Raw genomic sequence first — 20,248 nt, forward strand, 5'->3', positions numbered from 1 at the left:
TTCAGCACCTTTTGCTCCTACAAAATCTCCTTCCATGTTCGAGACAACCCGGCTCTGTTGACCACTTTATCAAAGAACCCGACCACAGTTGCACTCAAGCTCGACGCATACATAGATCATTCTTATCGATATAAGCGAACCCCGCGTTTCGTGCATTGCTCGTCAAACCACAAGACGAATGTGATTGGCGCGAGCTGCAGGTCGGCTCAGCCGCACTGCAATCCCAGCGATGAAGCTCTTCACCTGTCATGTTGCCTGACGCCTTCGTCATGGTTATAACCACCTTACTAATCAGCTCAATGTCAGTATGCGCCTTCTCCGTATTGGACCACAGGGCAAACCTGCCTTTACTAAAGACCTAATCCACGGGAAAGATGTCATACCTCCTTACGCAATCCTGTCGCACACGTGGGAAGCCGACCATGACAACGAAGTCACCTATAAAGACATCAGGAAACAGAGAGGGATTCATAAACCTGGGTATCGGAAGATCGGATTCTGCGCAGGCCAAGCCAAGGCCGATAGCCTACAGTACTTCTGGGTAGATACTTGCTGCATCGACAAGACAAACGCCGCCGAGCTCGCCGAATCAATCAACTCCATGTTTCGCTGGTACCAGGATGCTGCGAAATGCTACGTGTATCTCTCCGATGTCTCTTTCGATCGCGATCGTATACATGAGCTCTCTCGATCGACGTGGATGCAAGAATTTCGAAACAGCAGATGGTTTACAAGAGGGTGGACGCTTCAAGAACTGATAGCACCGGGCATTGTTGAGTTCTTCTCTTCGAATAAGGAACGGCTAGGTGACAAGAAGACGCTGAGCCAAGCGATCCACGAAGCGACTGGTATCCCGATCCGCGTTCTTCAGGAGACTTCCCTTTCGGAGTGTACCGTTGAAGAACGGATCTCGTGGTCAAAGACTCGCACGACCTCAAAAAGAGAGGACAGGGCATATTCCCTGCTTGGATTGCTTTCCATTTCCATGCCGATCATATACGGCGAAGGCGAAGAGCAAGCATTTGAGCGACTTCGCGGTGAGATCGCCAAGCGCTCTCCTCTAAAGGTGCTTACACAACTTCCTATAGCTGACGGAGCCGCCTTCGATTCGCTTGCGAACGAACACGGACAATGTCTTTTAGGTACTCGAATCGACATCCTAGATGAGATCGTGCGATGGGCGAACGATCCTCATTCGAAGACGGTCTACTGGCTGAACGGAATGGCTGGGACGGGGAAGTCGACAATATCGCGCACGCTCGCCCAAAGGTTCTTAGAAAACAACTGTCTTGGAGCTACGTTCTTCTTCAAAAGAGGCGAGGGCGATCGTGGCGGGATGTCAAAGTTTTTTACAACGATAGTCAGTCAACTCATACAACAGTTGCCAGAAACAGCCAGGCATGTACAGGCCACTATCGAAGCAGATCCTACGATCACCTCAAAGGCCATGGGAAAACAATTCCAGAAGTTAATCATTGACCCGGTCTCCCAAATTTCATCTACCACTGATTCACCTCGTACGTGTCTGATAGTTATTGACGCACTCGATGAGTGCCAGGGGGAGGAAGATGTTAAAGCCTTTATCAATTTATTGACGAGCGCGAAGAAGGTGAAGAACATACAGCTCAAATTCTTCCTCACAAGCCGTCCGGAACTCCATATACTCAAAGAGTTTCAAGCTGCGAACGATAAATACCAAGATTTCATGTTACACGAGATTGCGGATTCAGTCATCGAGCACGATATAACTGTATATCTAAAACATCAGCTTGGCAGAGTTAGGGAAGACTTTAACCGAGGCTCTGCTAAGGACCAGCTTTTACCGGCAAACTGGCCATCTCAGACAGCCTTCGCGACGCTCGTCAGGATGGCTATCCCACTTTTCATTTTCGCCGCAACGATCTGCCGCTTTATCGACGACAGGCGGGTAGGCAGTCCGGACGAGCAACTCAAAGAGGTGTTGAAATACGAAACAAAAAGCCAAGAATCTCAACTAGACGCGACCTATCTTCCGGTCCTTCACTCGATGCTTGCTCGGCTCAACCAGAGAGCTCGTCAACGAGTTATAAATAGGTTCAACACTGTCGTTGGACCAATTATCACCCTTGCCACGCCATTACCTAGGTCTGCGCTTGCTCAGCTGCTTAATGTTACCATAAGCACAATAGATGGAGCGCTTGAGACACTTCGCTCCGTCCTGAATATTCCTCGAGCCCCCGATCGACCGATCCGACTTTTGCACCTCTCCTTTCGTGATTTCTTAGTGGATCCGGCAAGGCGAGAAGACCCATTTTGGATTAATGAACAAGAGGTTCACCAACAACTTGCCAATCATTGTCTTCATATGCTGAGTAATTCGCTAAGAACCGATATATGCAAAGTCAAAGCCCCTGGAACACTGGGCTCTTCCCTCCCCGCGGTTGAGATCAACACACACATATCGCCCGAATTACAATATGCATGTCGCTTTTGGCTGTACCATCTACACGAATCACTACCTTCCGCTGCGGACACGAGTAGCATTTGGCGTTTCTTATCGTCGCGTTTTTTACAATGGTTAGAGGCACTTAGTTGGATAGGCAGACTCGCGGAGAGTTTAACCATGATCAAGTCTTTGCAATCAATTATCCCAGTAAGACCATATAGTGCCTGTATCACAACACGAAAAACTAACATAACATAGTTAGAAGAGTGTAAAGAGCTTACGGGATTCTTAAGCGACTCAGCACGATTTATACAAGCCATGGGGCCTAGCATCCAAGCAGCCCCTCTTCAGGTATATTCATCAGCATTACTATTTTCTCCTAAGGAAAGCATTATTCGCAACCTTTTCAAAGACAATCTGTCAAAGTATATAGGGTTAGAACCAAATATGCCATTATTCTGGAGCCAGAAGCAGGCGACGCTCGAGGGGCATACGAGTTCGGTTAATTCGGTGGTGTTCTCGCCGGACGGCCAGCAGGTGGCGTCGGCGTCGGACGATAAGACCGTCATCCTTTGGTCGGCCGCGACGGGCGAGAAGCAGGCGACGCTCGAAGGGCATACGGATTATGTTAGGTCGGTCGCGTTTTCGCCGGACAACCAGCGGGTGGCGTCGGCGTCGGACGATAAGACCGTTATTTTCTGGTCGGCCGCGACGGGCGAAAAGCAGGCGACGCTCGAAGGGCATACGGAATATGTTAGGTCGGTCGCGTTTTCGCCGGACAACCAGCGGGTGGCGTCGGCGTCGGACGATAAGACCGTTATTTTCTGGTCGGCCGCGACGGGCGAAAAGCAGGCGACGCTCGAAGGGCATACGGATTACGTTAACTCGGTCGCGTTCTCGCCGGACGGCCAGCGGGTGGCGTCGGCGTCAAACGACAAGACCGTTATCTTTTGGTCGGCCGCGACGGGCGAAAAGCAGGCGACGCTCGAAGGGCATACGGATTATGTTAGGTCGGTCGCGTTTTCGCCAGACGGCCAACGGGTGGCGTCAGCGTCGCGCGATGAGACCGTTATCCTCTGGTCGGCCGCGACGGGCGAGAAGCAGGCGACGCTCGAAGGGCATATGAATTGGGTTAGCTCGGTCGCGTTCTCGCCGGACGGCCAGCAGGTGGCGTCAGCGTCAAACGATAAGACCGTCATTCTTTGGTCGGCCGCGACGGGCGAAAAGCAGGTGACGCTCGAAGGGCATACGGGTTATGTCAGGTCGGTCGCGTTTTCGCCGGACGGCCAGCGGGTAGCGTCGTCATCGAGCGATAAGACCGTAATGCTTTGGTCGGCTAAAAAGGGCGAAAAACAGGCGACGCTCGAAGGGCATACAGATTATATTAGGTCGGTCGCGTTCTCGCCGAACGGCCAGCGGGTGGCGTCGGCGTCAAACGATAAGACCGTTATCTTTTGGTCGGCCGCGACGGGCGAGAAACAAGCGACGCTCGAAGGGCATACGGATTACGTTAGCTCGGTCACGTTCTCGCCGGACGGCCAGCGGGTGGCGTCGGCGTCAAACGATAAGACCGTCATTCTTTGGTCGGCCGCGACGGGCGAGAAACAAGCGACGCTCGAAGGGCATACGGATTATATTAGGTCGGTCGCGTTCTCGCCGGACAACCAGCGGGTGGCGTCGGCGTCGCGCGATAAGACCGTTATCCTCTGGTCGGCCGCGACGGGCGAAAAGCAGGCGACGCTCGAAGGGCATACGGATTATGTTAACTCGGTCGCGTTCTCGCCGGACAACCAGCGGGTGGCGTCGGCGTCGGACGATAAGACCGTTATCTTTTGGTCGGCCGCGACGGGCGAAAAGCAGGCGACGCTCGAAGGGCATACGGATTGGGTCAGGTCGGTCGCGTTCTCGCCGGACGGCCAACGGGTGGCGTCAGCGTCGCGCGATAAGACCGTCATCCTCTGGTCGGCCGCGACAGGCGACAAACAGGCGACGCTAGATACCGGATTTATCGATAATTTACGTTTCGATTTAATAAGCACACAGCTCCTAACGAATCGAGGGTCGTTTATTATAGATTTTGCAGATGGCATTAGTTCTAAGACATCCCCCGGTGCTTCTTTCGGTAATGTGCTTTGCATTAGCTATGGAATTAGCAAAGACAACTGCTGGATTACTTTTAATGGGCAAAATCTCTTGTCCCTACCAATAGAGTATCGTCCTACAAGGTTCGCAGTCTTTGGCAACACGCTTGCCATTGGTTGCTCTGTCGGTAATGTCTTGATCCTGCGGATTATATATGAAAACTAAGGTCAATTCAAATTGTTCTTCCTTTTCTCATCTCTTTACGAAGGAGGGCACAAGGGTAGCTTCCATATTTATAATTCAAGTTCTGGTTGGTAGAAGTTTCTATAACATCCGATAAGAACTAAAAACGGTGGTTATTGTGCCATTTTCTCATTTTCCTTTATACATACTATACGGTAACGTTCTTGCATAAAGGAGGCGACACGATCCTAAAAGTAAATTTGTACGTAATACTGCAGTACAGTATACTGTAGTACAATATGGCTTAATATTACTGTAGATATGACTTGTTAATCTGTTTGCACTGTACGACACGAATTGTAGAGCTGACTCGAAAGTACCAAAACCGAACTACCCCATTAAGGGCACTGTGTCAGCCTCAAGTTCCAAAATTGGCTGTTATAAATTGAAAATCTGCCCCACAAGACTGGAAGCCAATTTCGTTACTAACTGTACTGGTTGTATCTCAAAACTATCAGGTCTCATGTGTAAGTCAACATAGAGGTTTGCTTTGTACAGTGTAGACTTGAATGACTGACGATTAACATATATCCAACATTGAATGCAACAAAGCGGCAAGAACAAAAACATAAACTAGTGGAGATGTGCACTACAAATGAATCCTGCCTAGTCCATCAATGATAGTAGGTCAAAGGTATATTAAGGTCATTGTTGCTCACCATTAAATAATATCTAATAAAGAGGTGCATGTTCATATTTCAGATCAGAGCCACAGATTAATAACCTTGCGGAATTCTTCAACCTTCCACTTTTGACACAGTCCGCAACCATTCAACTCAAACACTACTCAAGATACTTAATAACATCATGGCTACTACCAAACAATGCCCTGGCTGCTATCAGGTCTACCTACGTCCTTGCGAAGAATGGGAGTCCCTTGTGGAGAACTGTCGCACTTCATGTGCAACATTAAATACTTTATTCCGTATCTGCCCGAAGTGCAAGGGGTATGAGGAGAGTGAGAGGACAAAGGCACGCGCTGTGAGACATGGCCCTCCATTCCATCCAATCTACAAGCCGAATCGGGACCACCCGAGAGGACCGGCGGTCATTTTTGGGCCCTGTTTAAAGAGTGGAAACGCTCATGGATGCTCTAGCGGAGAGGACGAGGACTGTACTTGCACGTATATGAAGGTCTAAGGATTGAACGATGTGGTCTGGTCAACTGTTCTTAAGACATCAAATGTTATTCATGGACTCGAAAGCATATGATCTTCTCATGACTCTTGGTTACTCCTATGCCACTTAATTGAAGACTGTCTCCGATGTGGTACAAATGTGTTCACTTCAAGTCCGAAGGGAACAAAGACCATGATGCAAGAACAAGGGCCCGTACGTTGAGACGTGTCAAAGGGTAATCACAATTTACTGAATGGAAACGCTAGCCTGTATGTGTGTCCCTCGTGCTCGAGTCTCCCTTGATGTAATCAAACCGCCCATAATTCCTTAATGACAGTGGGGCCAAAATCTTGAGGCCGTCTCATTAGAGCGTTGAAGCCATAACGCTGAACATTCTCATCCCCTCTTGCGAAACGGTATATTCGGATCTCACCAACGCCGAAGGGGTCCAGGGATTCGTGAAGGTATGAGATAAATTTCCTATGTGAAAAGATGCAAATTCCACGAAACTGAGTTGTGAGCTGCTTGACCAGAGCACGAACTCGCTCAGCTTGGGCGGTGGCCTCCCCTGCGCGTGCAGAGAGGGTAGCTCTAGGTGTTGTGACCTGACAATTACAACTTGTCAGCTCTCAATACTTTTGCAACATAAATTGTAATTCTGAAAAGTAAAAGATAAGAATTTTGCTTACAGCGGGAGCTGTCGAAAAAAAGAGAAAGGTGTCTCGGAGGTATGGTCTTGAAAGACAAAAGGTGGATGGTCGGTCACATGCATTTCGCAAGTCAGGCCAAATCTGAACTTCAGTGAGTCCGTTGTGAATTCTGCTGACCATATCAGGGAAAGTATGTATGGCAGTCGAGATGTTTCTACCCATAGGCGAGATCAGAATGAGGTCAGGCCCAGAGGGTACCTTATAGGCGCAAGGCATCACGAATACCCCAGGAGTCGAGGCCAGGGTCAAAGTCGTGCCATTCTAGGTAATCAACATTGATGGAGCGGGTATGTCAGATGATGTAGATAGTAGAATTCTCGGCTCCAGAGCTGGTTCTGGTCTGCCTGTTTTCTTGAATGGCATTCTTCGGATTGCCCTCAGGCTTTCCCAAGTTCTCATCAGTGACAAGGGAAGCCATCTTGCTCATGTTGGAGTGATTCCTGTTACGTGTCAAGGTGGTTTGGTGCTACGGACCGTTTAATTAGGATGCTTTGGAAACAAAGATTCTGAATGGTTGTGAAACTTGCAGCTTTGTAGATTCCAAAAGAAGTGATGGGTGGGCAGAGTTTTGCCTCTCTCGGTCGAACACAAATCTTTTGACCTTAAGATCACAAACAGGGAGACCCGCATGCATACATCGTCGAAGTTATCCGCTTTGCCACTATCTTTATTTTTACAGTGAAATATTCATAGTCTCAGGAGGCAAAGGTAACCTCTTCTAATCGCCTGCAAAAGGGTTTAGAAGTGCTGGACGCTATATCTACGCCAGTGACGATGACTTAAGCTTACAGGCACACGCCAATATATGGAAATGCGCTCTGTTTCCAGTTTACTTTCCAAATCCGAATGGCACTTTGTATTGCCCTAGATTGAATTATTATTTTCGTCGTTGTGTTTTCGCTTACTCAAGCGCACCATAATGAGAAGCTCTTCACGGAAGCTGGTAGGAGGGTCCGGAAGTGAGTTCTCATAGGCGTCAATGATTGGCTTATCCCAAACAAGGTCTGCTTGTGTTGCAGTCACAATCTTGGTCCTTTTGAAGATCTTCCACCCAAAATACGTAACAAAAGCCACAAAAACCATCGAATAATAGGAGAAGAAGGTGCCAACATCCCACCAGCCTGGAAGAAATGTCGTGTAGCCGTATATGCAGACCATAATGATCATACCTACAGTTCCGATGTAGGCAGACCACGGTTGCCACCATCCCACGTAAGGTAGTGTTTCCCGATCAATGCCTTGAGCTTGAAGTGCCCGATAGAAGAAGATGTACGTCACCGTCATGACAATGTAGTCAATAATTTGGCCAGCCTCAGTCAAATTGGCCAACCATGTAACTACTTGTGCGGTGTCATTTGAGACTTGCAGGAATGACAGACAAGGGAAGCACATGGTAAAAACAAAAGCCCAATATGGAACGCCCTGCTTGTTGCATTTGGCGAAGACTTTTGGTGCATGTCCATCCAAAGCCATCGAATAGAGCGATCGCATAGCGCAATATGTGAAAGCATTACCAGCAGAGAAGATGCTAGTCACCATGAGGGCGTTGACGATGTGCGGAAACACGCTGATGCCCATGTTCTGCATAGCAATGACGTAAGGACTTCCATCAGCGGTTCCGGTGCCAGCATTTTCCAGTTGAGGGTCGTTGTAGGGCAGGATGATGCCAACACAGAGGGCACCCAGAATGAAGAAAGCTCCAAAGCGCCAGTACATGGTCTTGAACCCCTGCTTAAGGTATGTTCGGGGCCGTTCCGTCTCACCAGCCACCATGCCTAGGTATTCCGGCCCGACTATAGTGAATGCTGCAGAAAAGAGCGCACCGAGAAACCCTTCAAAGCGGCCAAGAGGACCTGTGGTCACATACTCAGCAAATGCTCCTGGATTATTCCAATATCGAAATCCAAACGCATCGTGCTGCGGATTTCCACCGACCTGTCCCTGAGTCAGCACTGGGAGCTCGGATCATATCACAGGAGTGAAGGGACGTACCATAACAATGAAAGTGAAACAGAATAGCATCAGGAGTAGTAATAGTTTTCCAGATGATAACCAGAACTCAGCTTCTCCATAATATTTCACAGCGACAACGTTGAAGAGACTGTTCATGTTAGTACGCTATTACAATCTGAGATGCAGTTTACTCACCCGTAGAGGACGATGCACGCAGCACATACTGCAGCTGCAGGGATGTCATCCCTCCAAAATGTGAGAAGCAGATTCAGCGCTGATATCTCGTATGGAATCAAGCAAGCTTCATAGAGGAAGAAATTCCAACCCGCCATGAACCCGAATGCTTCGTCCACCCATTTGCCAGCCATTCGCACAAATGAGCCTGATACCGGCATGTAGATTACCATTTCTGCAAGACAATTGTTTACCAGACCGAGAAGGCAAGAATAGAGTGTAAAGGCAATAAGTAGGCTGCCTGGACCTCCTTCCATGAGTCCACCTCCGATGCTGACGAATAACGCTGTGCCGATAGTACCACCAATGGCAATGAGCTGAATCTGGCGGTTGCCCAGATGGCGCTGTAGTTGATCTGCATTGTCGCTGACTGGGATCAACCCTTCGTGTGCGTTGTCCCCCAATGACTCTGGCCTGACAACTTTCTCGTCACTGCCATTGCCTCCATTTCGGATTTCAGATATCGCAGTCATCGCTAGTGCGACCGGTGTCGTGTCCGGATGGCGATTTCTCTACTCCGTAGATAGACAATATCAAAAGTGGGGTTGGATCAAGCCTCACGATAACGCAAACATAAGTGTATGTCTTAACAAAACCTGCAAGACTATACGACAGCTTCAAGTTAATCTATTAGAAGGGAGAAAGATTCAACTGGACAACATTGGAGGCGATGCGGCATTACCCTGCATTCTGCATCACCGATTAGCTCGACGAATTAGAGTACAAGATCGACAAGTTTTCAGCGAACGCATGCATCTAGATCTACAACCCTGTTCTTGCCCCACGCCTCTGGAGAGATCGCTGAACTATCTCCAGCCCCTACACTAAGATTTATCTAACGATATCTAGGAATATCTCCGACGGTATACAATAAACATTGGTAAACCATGATGATGGGATGAGCGCATCCTTGTCCCTCGCAAGCACAATGGGCGAAACGGAAATCTAGGTTAGATCGTACAATCATTGACCGAGAGCACTACCGGCCGGGCGCGGCAGACGCTAAGCAGTACCGTTGAGGGCACTTGAGGGGAAGCAGAATGGTGCCGTAAAAGGTACGACATTGGCGTGCCTACCAAAAAGGAATCAAGCTCATCGAGCTTCTGCCTTGGCAAAGTGGCGCACACCAAAATTCACAGATACGTCCACTACGCACAAGTAATTCCTAATAAACTTTGGATAATATGATACAGAATAACCTCCGAAATCACCAAGTCGATGTATAATTTGAACGAAATTCTGTATCGCATTATGGGTTAGATAGGGTAGTAAAGCTAACCCATTTTATGTCCAAGCATATGTGACTTTGTGGATTTTTGTATCTGGGTTGCTTGGCTAAGCACCAACTAGAAGCCTTCTTCTGGAGTACGCCTCTAGCACACCACAGTTATGACAATAGAGGCTGAACCAGGAAACATTGATTTGTAGGCGGCCCTGCTGTTTGTGCATGTACATGCAGCCTTTCGTGTCTGGGTTATGCACTGTTTGATATTGCAATAGTTGGAACCTGCACTCGAGCAAGCATTGAGGATTTTAAGATAGTGGATGCTATGTGCTGAATGCTGGAATCGCCCGCTACTTGACGACAGGACTGCTGTGCACGATTGAATACATATCGGACAAGCTCCAAAGCCACATTACAACTTTCTGGCCGTGAGTGGTGGATTGTCAGTGCCTTTAATGCGCCATGGCAGCGACAACGACGACACTCGCCAATCGAAGATTAATTGAAATTTAGAGTCACTAAACGTCATCAACATTGGATGCTTCTGGGGTAGTGGCCATTTGAGCTCCCACCACAGGAATACAACATTTGCTACTTAATCCGTGTGGACCCGCACTATCTTCCTTTCCTCTTTTTGCACCCATAAATTCGAAGTTGGGACACCGTCTATATCAAACAGATGCAGATGCTACTTTATTAAATACGCAAGTGAGCTAGGAACCAATGAACGGTCACATGTGCAGGAAGGTCCCTCGCCGAAACGCTTTCATGGATCTATTTCATGCTGCATTACGGAGTAATCGCAAAGGAGAAGCAGTAAAAATTCAAGCTGTTAATTTTAGCCGAGGTGGGGGATAGCTAAGCTACAACTCCGTATGTATGTAGGTGCCCCATCAAGGTGCCACAGCTAGTGTTAGCGAGCTCAGCACGATTGGCTCTCGCTTGCTCTGGGTTGCGGCCAGGAAATGATATCTGCCAATTATAAACAGACGCGCGCCAGCTTTCACGATCTTTGGAAACACGCTTTGCTCAAACAACGTTTGTGAGCAGCGCTTAACCAACGATGTTGGAAACCCAATACCTCTGTGATGTGTTCAGCCTCAACATTTGGCAACGCTGTCTGGCGGTCGGTGCAATTAGACCCAATGACTATGAGTCCATCGGATTGGATAGTTCTCTAGAACACTCTGGTCGTCTCAATGGGTCTCATCTCCCAGGGTATCAACTGCAACAGCCAGGCCCGAGATCCATCGTGGTTAGCTCGTCAAAGACGAGGTTTCTTTGGTTCCGAGCCTGGATTGAGTGATTCACAAGCGAGCAGCATTGCTTGTGTTTCATACAAGATGGCAGTCTCTACCCGTAGCCGCGAGCAATGGGCGGAATCGTGCTCTCCTTTGGTGTCTTTCTGCCAAATCTAGGGCTATTCATCTCCTTCGTTTCCTTTGTCGCTTGTTATTGACATTTCATGCGTCGACCGCTTCATGCCATTGTCTTAATTTGAATGAGAACTGGCTTCTCTTTGACTCGAGACATTCTTTTTCTCCACCTCCCCGTAATATGAATCTCTAAGGCTCCGGAGCTGCTATCGAACGCGTCTTAATCCTGACCCACCATACCCGTTGCTCTTCCTTTCCTTTATAGAAGATCCTCGTTTGAAGTTTCTAGAACCCGAAAAGATCTGCAAAATGCATGTATCCATCATTCTCGACGTACTCCTGTTTTCTGGGGCCTGCTCGGCAGTCTCATGGCGACGTGGACAAAGGTATGCACTACTGCCGATATGGATTATATCAATACTAACGGTCTTAGAATAAAGCGTGATGACTTGAGTGGCGCAACCTCAAGAATATTTAGTAATGAGACGAGCAGAGTGTCTCAAGTGCCGGCGGCAACTTCACTGTCGTCTTCTTCAGTGCCACTGTCCGCGTCGTCAACAGCAGCTCAAGCGTCATTCTTGACGTCCACGTTATTGACCTTGTCTTCTGCCTCAACGTCGTCAACACCGTTGACAAGCTCAACTTTCCTCACTAATGTAATCGACCCAGCCTCAAGTGGTGCAACCTCTCTCGTGGCGTCATCTACACAACAACCATCCTCATCAACGGGATCTCAATCCTTACTATCGTCAACTTCGAATTCAACGGTGGCTCTTGGAACGTCAATTTCAACTGTAGAAGTGGTGTCAACGACCGGTTCGTTGTCATCGAGCTCACAGGGTTCAAAGTCCACGGCTGCGGCTGCGGCTACGGCAAATTCTTCATTAACGAGTCTTGGTTCAACAGCTGCCTTCGAGAGCGCACCAACCTTAAGCAGCTCATCATCAGTCTCAACCACCTCTGTCTCGAGAACCTTCACGCTTATTGATACGACGCAACCACAACTATTATCATCAATTGCAAGTGCTACATTATACTCCTCTTCGCCACCAAGCACTTCAGTTGGCTCTTCCACTCAATCATTCGCAAGTTCCATAATTCTTTCACCTACGTCGTCAAGGGCTACAACAGGTGCAAGTCTAGCCTCAAGTGTAGCCTTGAGTCTGGGGTCTTCTTCCGCGAGCGTTGTTAGCAGCAGCTCTTCTACATTGCTCTCAAGTGCCAGTCTGGCATCAGGAAATGTGTCTAGCTCCACCTTGAGTCAGGCTTCGAGTGTCAGTACTGGGCCTAGCGCCACCATCACAGGAAGCGTTGTGGTAACAAGTGTCGCACCATTCATCATAAGTTTTACGCCCACCACAAACACGTCGTCAACAAGTATTGGATCAAGTTCCATCATGGGGCCAACTGTATCTGGCAGGGTCTCATCCACACTATTTAGCACAGCGTCTGCAACTTCAGATTTATCATCTGCTTCATCGCTGGCATCATCGAAGAGTGCGAGCGATGCGACGCGTAGCTCTAGCTCCATTGCACTGGGGTCATCTTCGGCCAGCTTCTCGATGATCTCAAAGTCGTCTTACTCATCAGCACCAGTCAAACCGACAGGCAATATCAACACTGCCGTGCCGACCGTGATTAGCAAGGCGCCTGCATCTTCCACCACCGTAGCAGCAGATGTCTATGCTAGTAACCTCGCCGAAGCCCTTCAATACAACACGGTCTTTAACAATCTGACTGTTGAATCGGCATGTCAACAAGGCCAAGCGGCTTGCGTGACCGGCAACATCGGAGAATGCAATGCGCATGGTGCGTTTGAAATCACATCATGTACCGGTACTACCCAGTGTTTTGCGCTTCCCATGAACACGACGACCGGGGTTCAAATTGGTTGCCATGATCCCGCAATTGCTGCAAAAATCCTTGGAGGATCGGCTGCAAGCTCAACTGCTGTCGTTTCAACGATCACTTCGTCAAGTTCAGCCACTTCATCAACTACTAGTTCGCAGACCCCGGCCAATGAGCCGACTGAAGTCACGGTCACAATCAAACCGTCGCCAACGACTATTATCAGTCAAATCACAATTACTATTAACACTTCGGCCCAACAAACCAGTGCCACTTCGGCTGTAATTGAAACACCTTCCACCGGTTCAACCACCTTATCAACAAGAACTCGTTCTACCAGTTCGCAGTCTGATAGGGAGTTGACGAACTCAAGCACCAAACGAGCGTCTACATCGAATTTCATTACTGAGAAGTCGAGCACAACTTCAAGCATTACGCGCCAGGCTCCTACCCTAACTACATTAGACATCATTCCTATTCACACGACGACGAAGACCAAGTCTTCTCACCGAGTTAGTGACGTGCCAGAAGCCACTACAAATCTGATACCAAACGGAGGCGCAAAGCTAACCGCTATTGTGCAATCGACTACTATAACTGGTCCGATAACAATTACTGTCAAAGAAACGGAGACGGCGACAGTCACTGAGACCACTACAACAACTGAACACGACACAACCACCGTACAATCGTGATGTCATCCAAACTCTTCAAATTGTATATGAGTAGATCTCATTTGTTTGGTTCACTGCGTTTAGCGGGAGTCCTTGGTGCAATGGATGATTTGGAATCAAAACGTCGAAGAGACATACACTTATACCCTTTTCTTACATATTTACTTGTATATAATTGATGTTTAATTCATTATTTTTATAATCAGATGGCTCGATAATAATCGAGTCATTGGCTATTTGCCAGAGTGTGGCAAGTGCGTCAATAGCTTTAACAGATTAGTGGGTGGTTGAGATGCCGTGCGACGCACTTCCCGTCTGGTTCTCGGCATGTGAAGTTTGCTGTTCAAGCTGGAAGACCTTATCGCCGATGGGTGCAACACCAACGTTAGTTTCACGGTGAGAGTCCATCGTGTTGCGATTCCAAACGTTGACATAGAGAGGGTAGCTAGGGGATTATTAGTTATTACTCTTCCAATACTGCAGTATCGAATCACTTACACCCAGGCAAGAACGTAACCCATTGCAGGGATCGTCATTGCAGTGTGAGCTCCAGAACGATCAGCAACAGCACCAGTCATAGCAGGGAACACCATTCCGCCACTGATGGCAGCGACCAGGAAACTACCTCCTCGCTTCGTATGGCGACCAAGGCCTCTGAGACCAAGAGTAAAGATCGTTGCAAAGCAAGCAGACTCAAAACAGAGAACTAGGATCAGACACGCGATTGAGGCAGTTCCAGTAGTGGTGATTGCGGGGATGATGAAAACGAAGCAAAGCCCAAGGTACGTCGCAAGCACGATTCGCGGTTTGACAGCGGGAATCATCATAAGGAAACCGGCGATAAAACGGTTGGCAGCATAAAGACCTTGACCAATAGCAAGCAGGTCCGCTAGAAAGTCTCGGTTAGACCGTATCAACCAACGAGAATGTCCTGGAAACTTACAAGATTCTGCAGATGAGCGACCGGCCTCCTCACAAAACTGAATAAAGTAGTTGGCGACAGCAACCTGTCCGCCTACATAGCAAAATTGTGCCCACACGGCTAGAAAAAGGTTATACTGTTTTCTTAATGGGCCAGGATCGTATTCGCCAATCTCGTTTTCTTGCAGGTTCATATCGGCGTCGGTGATCTCTGGGAAGGGAGCGAAAAAGAACAGGACGATGAGTAGCACAACAAAGCCGGCGACACCGAGGTATACCCACTGAACATTGGCAAGCCCCTGTTCGTCGTCTACTGTGCTTGCGAAAAAGACTCGTGAGGCAAGAATGGGCGCGACAAAAGAACCTATACCCTGAACGGCCTGTGCTAGGTTCAATCGAATTTCGCTATACTTAGGGGGACCGCAGATCGCAAGGAAGCTGTGAAATATATCAGGCGAGGAGCTTTGACTGTTGAAGATTCCGACTTACGGGTCAGCAGCCGTCTCGAGCGTTGATAGTCCCATTCCGACAACAAACATCGAGCCGCAAAATCCACCGAATGACTTCTTGACACCGGATGGCCAGAAGAGGAGACATCCGACTGCCAGAACTGCTAACCCGGTCATGAAAGTTACTCGGAAACCAAATCTTCTGAGAATCCATCCAGAAATTGTAGGTGGGCACAAAAAGTATGCGCCGAAGTAAGCTGCTGAGAGGCCAGCCGCCATAGAACTAGAAATACTGAGAGATTTTTGAAAGTGGGAGTTCAACACATCAAGTAATCCGTATGCAAACTACATGTTTAAGATCAGTCTCGCTTGAATGAAAAATACATGTCACATGTCCATAAATATTCAAGAGCGACGACAATAACACAATGGATGATGTGTGCTGTAATTATATTACAAAACAATGCATATGAGGAGATAAGAAGGTATAGAAGATGACTTACACCCCATAGGAAGAACAAAATGGTAACTATTGATGTTTACGTAAGTCTAGTGCTCCTCTTGTCGCCAATTTTACTTACCCAGACCATTTGGAACCATAGACTGCTTTGCAGTGAGACGGTAAGCACTGGTCACCGTGTCATCCGACACGGTGATCTTACGCTTGTAGATCGCCATGGTGGTTAGCGATATTACTAACTGTTGCAAAACTTTCTTTAGAATAAGTCTGGAAACAAGTGATGAAGATCTTGAGAAAGCAATAAACCTCACAAGCGGCTATTATCACCATATTAGTGAAAACCTGGGGTTCCCTAGAAGGAGGGGGGAAATCCGGTTACACCAGATACTGCTGTACCACGTTACCATTACAGGTTCCACACGTCCTATCGACGTGCATGCATATATATCGGCATCTCTCACCGGTACCAGCTTCCGCATGCTTCGACTCGCGCTCGGCTGAATGATCAGCGGTGCGCAACCTCATTTCGATACAGTTACATTACATACAGAGAGTCTCACCTTCGGACTATTGGTAGCCGATTCAAGAGTTCAGCCAGGGATCGGTGCGGAGTTGGTGTTTAGCCATAGGCTGAACTGGAACTATTTGATGCGGGGCCCCGCTGACCGTTGGAGCCACTTCTCCAACTTCTCCATTTGATAAGGGATAAGGATAGAAACAGTGCCGAGAGGTCCCGGTGGGAGATAGGGCAGACATTGTGAATGGAACATTCTCGTTGGATGGAGGAGTCTTGGTATGCTTGCGCCTCAGCGTCGTTAAGGCATGTTGAGACAACCAAATCGGCGAATGCACTATACTAGCAGACTAACGAAAAATACAAAACTATATTATACAAAGCAACACTGTACATCAAGCTCTTAATGTTAGGTAAACTATCACACCAATACAAATCTCTGAGCTTTGCGACAAGACTGCTACTATTGCGTTTGCGAAGGTGATATGTCGATTTTATGCCGGCGTGCCCACTGGAATTAGGCCAGGTCCGCGTATCTGATCTGGAACTTTTGGCAGCTCGCTTTTTTCGTGTAGGTCTTTGATCATCCGAGATTGGGGTCAGGGTGGGGATATGCATGCTCATCGGGAATTCCGAATGACTGGGCTGCGGGGGACGCCTTGCAGATATGTTTAGACTGTCTCCGAATAGGAGGTGATTGTAATTACGGCAGCTTCTTTGTGTGAAGCGTGGCGTTTCTTTGACATGATCATTTCATCAAAGGACAATGGTGGTTAGTTGTTGCCACGCTACCGTCCTCATTAATGGTTACTGCCCCATTTCTAGTGACACCATAATTGTCATTAGGATCTGCAGCATCATCATCACCTTTGGGCTGTAAGAAGAGTCTCCATGATGGGTGCCTTCTTAGTATAGATGGGTATCAACACTGCCCTAACCAAATGGGGACTTCTGGATTAACATTGCAACCGTCTCCGACTGTCACCCTTGTCGATACTTGACCAGAGTGTCAAGTTATGCCTGTAACCATGGTACTGGCTTCGACTTGATCAGATGAATCTTAGTAGCATGACTTGACTATCGCTGGTTCAAGTTTATGGGCGACATACAAATATGTGTGGGAGAGAGTTTAAGACAGCTGTGTTGAGCAATGAATAAATAGCCTTCCGGCGTAAAAGTTGCTAGTAGCGTTGATACGCTTTAGACAATAATTACGTAACAGGAATAGCAATGATTTATGTAAAGATAAATAGGGAAAAAAACACGATGCAATCAAGATAACATAGTTACAAGTTCTTTCAACCATTGTCTGTTGCAATAGTAAGTATAATATGCGACAAAACTTTTTATATAATGACATGAAAATCCCTTAACGACTCTCAAGATCCTAAATTTCCCCTTTCCGCCTATACCGTGCTTTTTTCAATCTGGTCATGGTTATAAAACCTAGGTAGACGGTCGATAACAACATGAACTTAATGAGTACATAATTATTGGAGGCTTGGTGTTCAGGCTTAGTTTCATTCAAAGACCAAACCAGCTCAAAGCTTGTGTGGGATGTTGGGGAACAACATGGCCTACGCCACGTGCGCTGTACCCGACAAGAGTATCTCCTGTGCCGTAAATCATCTCTGTATAACCAGACTGTGGGTTGTTTGTCGAATTCCTTCCGAACGAAACTCCAAGCACGTTGGACCACTCCTTCAGTTCCTCGTCGAAGTTGTGATATACAACAGTAGTGTCGGCCGTGCCATGCCAGATCTGCATGCGTGGATACGCGCCAGTATATCCAGGGTAGTAACCTCGAACAATATTGCCCCACTGCTGAGGGGTCTTAGTGATACGTCCCAGCCCACAGGGATCATATGGGTTTGGGGGAGTTCCAGGCGGGACAGCCATGCATCCAGCAGCAGTACCTGAATAGACAACGGCCGCGCTAAAAACGTCAGGGTAAATAGCAGAGAGAACATTTCCCATCATGGCGCCTGATGAGGTACCGACGATGAATACACGATCGGCATCAGCATTATATTTACCGATAGCGTAGTCGACCTATATCTAGTCAGATCCACGTGAAACATGGTATGAAATATTGGGGTCGCACACACCATTTGAACAATGCTTGTCGGGTCACCTCCTCCATAACGAGTGAGACTCGCACTTGTGCCACAGTCCCAACATAGTAAATCATGAGTGGAAGAAGGATAAATCAGAATAGCACCCCTTTGCTTGGCTAGGGTCGCCATGTTACCGTCCTGATAATAGCCTTGGGCTGTGCCGTGACATCCGTGAAGCTTAATTATCTATCAGTAACTATGAAAGAGTATGTGATATTTCTACGCCCACTCACTCCTACAATGATTGGGGCTCCACGAGAAGCGGCACCAGAGGCATCGATATACATCTCGATACCAGCCGGGTTGGTGCCAAAGTCGGTGACGCGAGTGAGAGCTCCCTCCACGTTGGCGAAAAGCCCTATGCCCACAAGGAGGCTAGAAAGAAGCATCTTCAACCAGTTTCTTTTGTTGGCGTATTTCATTGGAGATAAAAGAGTAGAACAGGACCGATGGCGACACATTTTTGAAGGCAGATCCAGAAATTCGATATTGGACATAGTATTTATGCTTCATGCTCGACTCGGTGTCTAATTAAGCTTTTGTGTCGTTAGATTATGGTGATGTTGCATGCCGAGCCTCAATCATACTGGGGAATAATTCTCCCGCTCCAAGAAATGCGTCCACGGGGCAAACACTAAAATCGGTAGGTTGCATTGCGAAGAGGTTTTAATTGGAGCCTGTATAATGAATCCATAGAACCCCATTCGCCGAGACAAAGCGCCATTAATGGGCTATCTCCAGACTAGGCAGGTATCATTTATATACGGCAATGTGTAGGTTAATAGTCAGAATTGCATTATACAAGGTATACCTAACCATATATCCTTCATCATGCTGCTTATGTTTGATATCGTGTCCTCGCCCCTGTTGCGTCGTACTGTAGTAAATGTGGGAAGAGAATCTGCCTCGGTAAGAAACATGCCGCGCTGTATCATTAATACTACGTTCGGTGTTGTTGGAAATTAGACCTTGTGAGACGGGCTTTCAGATATCGACAGTAATCAGTATTGACCTCGAGGTTAGAGACCTCTTGCCTACAAAACAAATGCTGTACCGTATTGTCTAGCTTTAGTATTGTCTCTAGGAGGCTATCCTTATCTTTCCAGAAGTACATATTATTTCGTCATCTAGACGTTGATACGACTGTAATTATACCATACTATCAGTGGAGAGCACACTTCGTTAATTCCAAGACTTTCATTGTACTACAAGAATGTGTTTCGTGGAAAATTCAAATCTCCGCCTGCAGTCTGCTTATACATGTTCCTCAAACTTGGCGCCTCAAGGGAGGTGGTTGTACGCTAGTGCTCTAGTCCTTTTTCTCCTTCCATTTCGCAATCTTTTTTGAGTAGAATATTGCCAATCGGTTTCCGAGTTGGTCTATTATGAATCACGCAAAGTCGGTTGCCACAAGCTCGCCTTAGTCTGAATTAAGTAGCACACCAATACGAAGTACACCCCAATGCACACTCATAAACATCATACCGACCGCATATATTTTTGTACCTTGTGAGTACTCACATCAATTTGAGACAACTTGACGGTTGACTGCTCGCGATTAAGCTTACTTTTATGCATAAATGAATTATCACATGCTTTCGGGGAGTGGACCAGTAACAACAGTTGGCATATCAAAAGGGTCTAATAATTACGCATGTGATGCGTGTGAATAACATACGACTGCAACCCCCTCGTCGGCGATGATTACGTCATGTGCAGCGGTTGGCGTTGTTATTCTGTTTCTTATCTAAGCCCTACGATTTATCGTACAGCTACGAATGAAGTCTAGCTTGCTCTGCTATATATACGGCAGTCTACTCACCCCAATCCACACCCTGATACATCGCGACGAACGGATATTCAACACACAGCAAGATCCGGTCGTCCCACCAAGTATG

General features: G+C 47.6%; 6 protein-coding genes across 6 annotated transcripts; 2 read left to right on the forward strand and 4 right to left on the reverse strand.

The window, feature by feature from the left end:
• The first annotated feature begins 473 nt into the window (after positions 1 to 473).
• On the forward strand, positions 474 to 5,166 carry BKA67DRAFT_203285 (vegetative incompatibility protein HET-E-1). Its single transcript, XM_046095435.1, has 3 exons — positions 474 to 2,632; positions 2,684 to 3,340; positions 3,593 to 5,166. Exons 1-3 carry the CDS (start codon positions 602 to 604, stop codon positions 4,730 to 4,732), a joined length of 3,828 nt encoding a protein of 1,275 aa, XP_045962197.1. The 5' UTR covers positions 474 to 601; the 3' UTR covers positions 4,733 to 5,166.
• A 969-nt stretch (positions 5,167 to 6,135) lies between these two features.
• Positions 6,136 to 7,206, reverse strand: BKA67DRAFT_203301 (uncharacterized protein). The gene is made up of 2 exons (XM_046095436.1): positions 6,559 to 7,206; positions 6,136 to 6,474 (listed from the first exon to the last, which is right to left on the reverse strand). Exons 1-2 carry the CDS (start codon positions 6,793 to 6,795, stop codon positions 6,178 to 6,180), a joined length of 534 nt encoding a protein of 177 aa, XP_045962198.1. The 5' UTR covers positions 6,796 to 7,206; the 3' UTR covers positions 6,136 to 6,177.
• A 237-nt stretch (positions 7,207 to 7,443) lies between these two features.
• Positions 7,444 to 9,239, reverse strand: BKA67DRAFT_514434 (AAT family amino acid transporter; the record flags this gene model as incomplete). The annotated part of the gene is made up of 3 exons (XM_046097645.1): positions 7,444 to 8,514; positions 8,572 to 8,680; positions 8,728 to 9,239. 3 exons carry the CDS (start codon positions 9,237 to 9,239, stop codon positions 7,444 to 7,446), a joined length of 1,692 nt encoding a protein of 563 aa, XP_045962199.1.
• Positions 9,240 to 11,487: 2,248 nt separating this feature from the next.
• On the forward strand, positions 11,488 to 14,147 carry BKA67DRAFT_203371 (uncharacterized protein). Its single transcript, XM_046095437.1, has 2 exons — positions 11,488 to 11,753; positions 11,801 to 14,147. Exons 1-2 carry the CDS (start codon positions 11,677 to 11,679, stop codon positions 13,908 to 13,910), a joined length of 2,187 nt encoding a protein of 728 aa, XP_045962200.1. The 5' UTR covers positions 11,488 to 11,676; the 3' UTR covers positions 13,911 to 14,147.
• Positions 14,035 to 16,271, reverse strand: BKA67DRAFT_556830 (glucose galactose transporter). Its single transcript, XM_046102193.1, has 6 exons — positions 15,841 to 16,271; positions 15,763 to 15,788; positions 15,300 to 15,604; positions 14,833 to 15,248; positions 14,388 to 14,778; positions 14,035 to 14,334 (listed from the first exon to the last, which is right to left on the reverse strand). The coding sequence occupies exons 1-6, from the start codon at positions 15,935 to 15,937 to the stop codon at positions 14,166 to 14,168; spliced, it is 1,404 nt and encodes a 467-aa protein (XP_045962201.1). The 5' UTR covers positions 15,938 to 16,271; the 3' UTR covers positions 14,035 to 14,165.
• A 1,486-nt stretch (positions 16,272 to 17,757) lies between these two features.
• On the reverse strand, positions 17,758 to 18,739 carry BKA67DRAFT_591163 (putative Acetylxylan esterase A; the record flags this gene model as incomplete). The annotated part of the gene is made up of 3 exons (XM_046104682.1): positions 17,758 to 18,285; positions 18,342 to 18,527; positions 18,584 to 18,739. 3 exons carry the CDS (start codon positions 18,737 to 18,739, stop codon positions 17,758 to 17,760), a joined length of 870 nt encoding a protein of 289 aa, XP_045962202.1.
• Between the last annotated feature and the right edge of the window lie 1,509 nt (positions 18,740 to 20,248).

This window comes from Truncatella angustata (assembly GCF_020726525.1).
Source record: "Truncatella angustata strain MPI-SDFR-AT-0073 chromosome Unknown BKA67scaffold_2, whole genome shotgun sequence".
Taxonomy (NCBI): domain Eukaryota; kingdom Fungi; phylum Ascomycota; class Sordariomycetes; order Amphisphaeriales; family Sporocadaceae; genus Truncatella; species Truncatella angustata.

Coding starts and splice junctions, on each gene's coding strand:
- BKA67DRAFT_203285 (XM_046095435.1), top strand. CDS start 602: ATGTTTCGCTGGTACCAGGATGCTGCGAAATGCTACGTGTATCTCTCC. Junction 2,633..2,683: donor CTTTGCAATCAATTATCCCA/GTAAGACCATAT, acceptor AACATAACATAG/TTAGAAGAGTGTAAAGAGCT. Junction 3,341..3,592: donor TCTCGCCGGACGGCCAGCGG/GTGGCGTCGGCG, acceptor GACGGCCAGCAG/GTGGCGTCAGCGTCAAACGA.
- BKA67DRAFT_203301 (XM_046095436.1), bottom strand. CDS start 6,795: ATGCCTTGCGCCTATAAGGTACCCTCTGGGCCTGACCTCATTCTGATC. Junction 6,475..6,558: donor TTTTTTCGACAGCTCCCGCT/GTAAGCAAAATT, acceptor TGTAATTGTCAG/GTCACAACACCTAGAGCTAC.
- BKA67DRAFT_203371 (XM_046095437.1), top strand. CDS start 11,677: ATGCATGTATCCATCATTCTCGACGTACTCCTGTTTTCTGGGGCCTGC. Junction 11,754..11,800: donor TCATGGCGACGTGGACAAAG/GTATGCACTACT, acceptor TAACGGTCTTAG/AATAAAGCGTGATGACTTGA.
- BKA67DRAFT_556830 (XM_046102193.1), bottom strand. CDS start 15,937: ATGGCGATCTACAAGCGTAAGATCACCGTGTCGGATGACACGGTGACC. Junction 15,249..15,299: donor CTCGAGACGGCTGCTGACCC/GTAAGTCGGAAT, acceptor TATATTTCACAG/CTTCCTTGCGATCTGCGGTC. Junction 14,779..14,832: donor TCGCTCATCTGCAGAATCTT/GTAAGTTTCCAG, acceptor GAGACTTTCTAG/CGGACCTGCTTGCTATTGGT.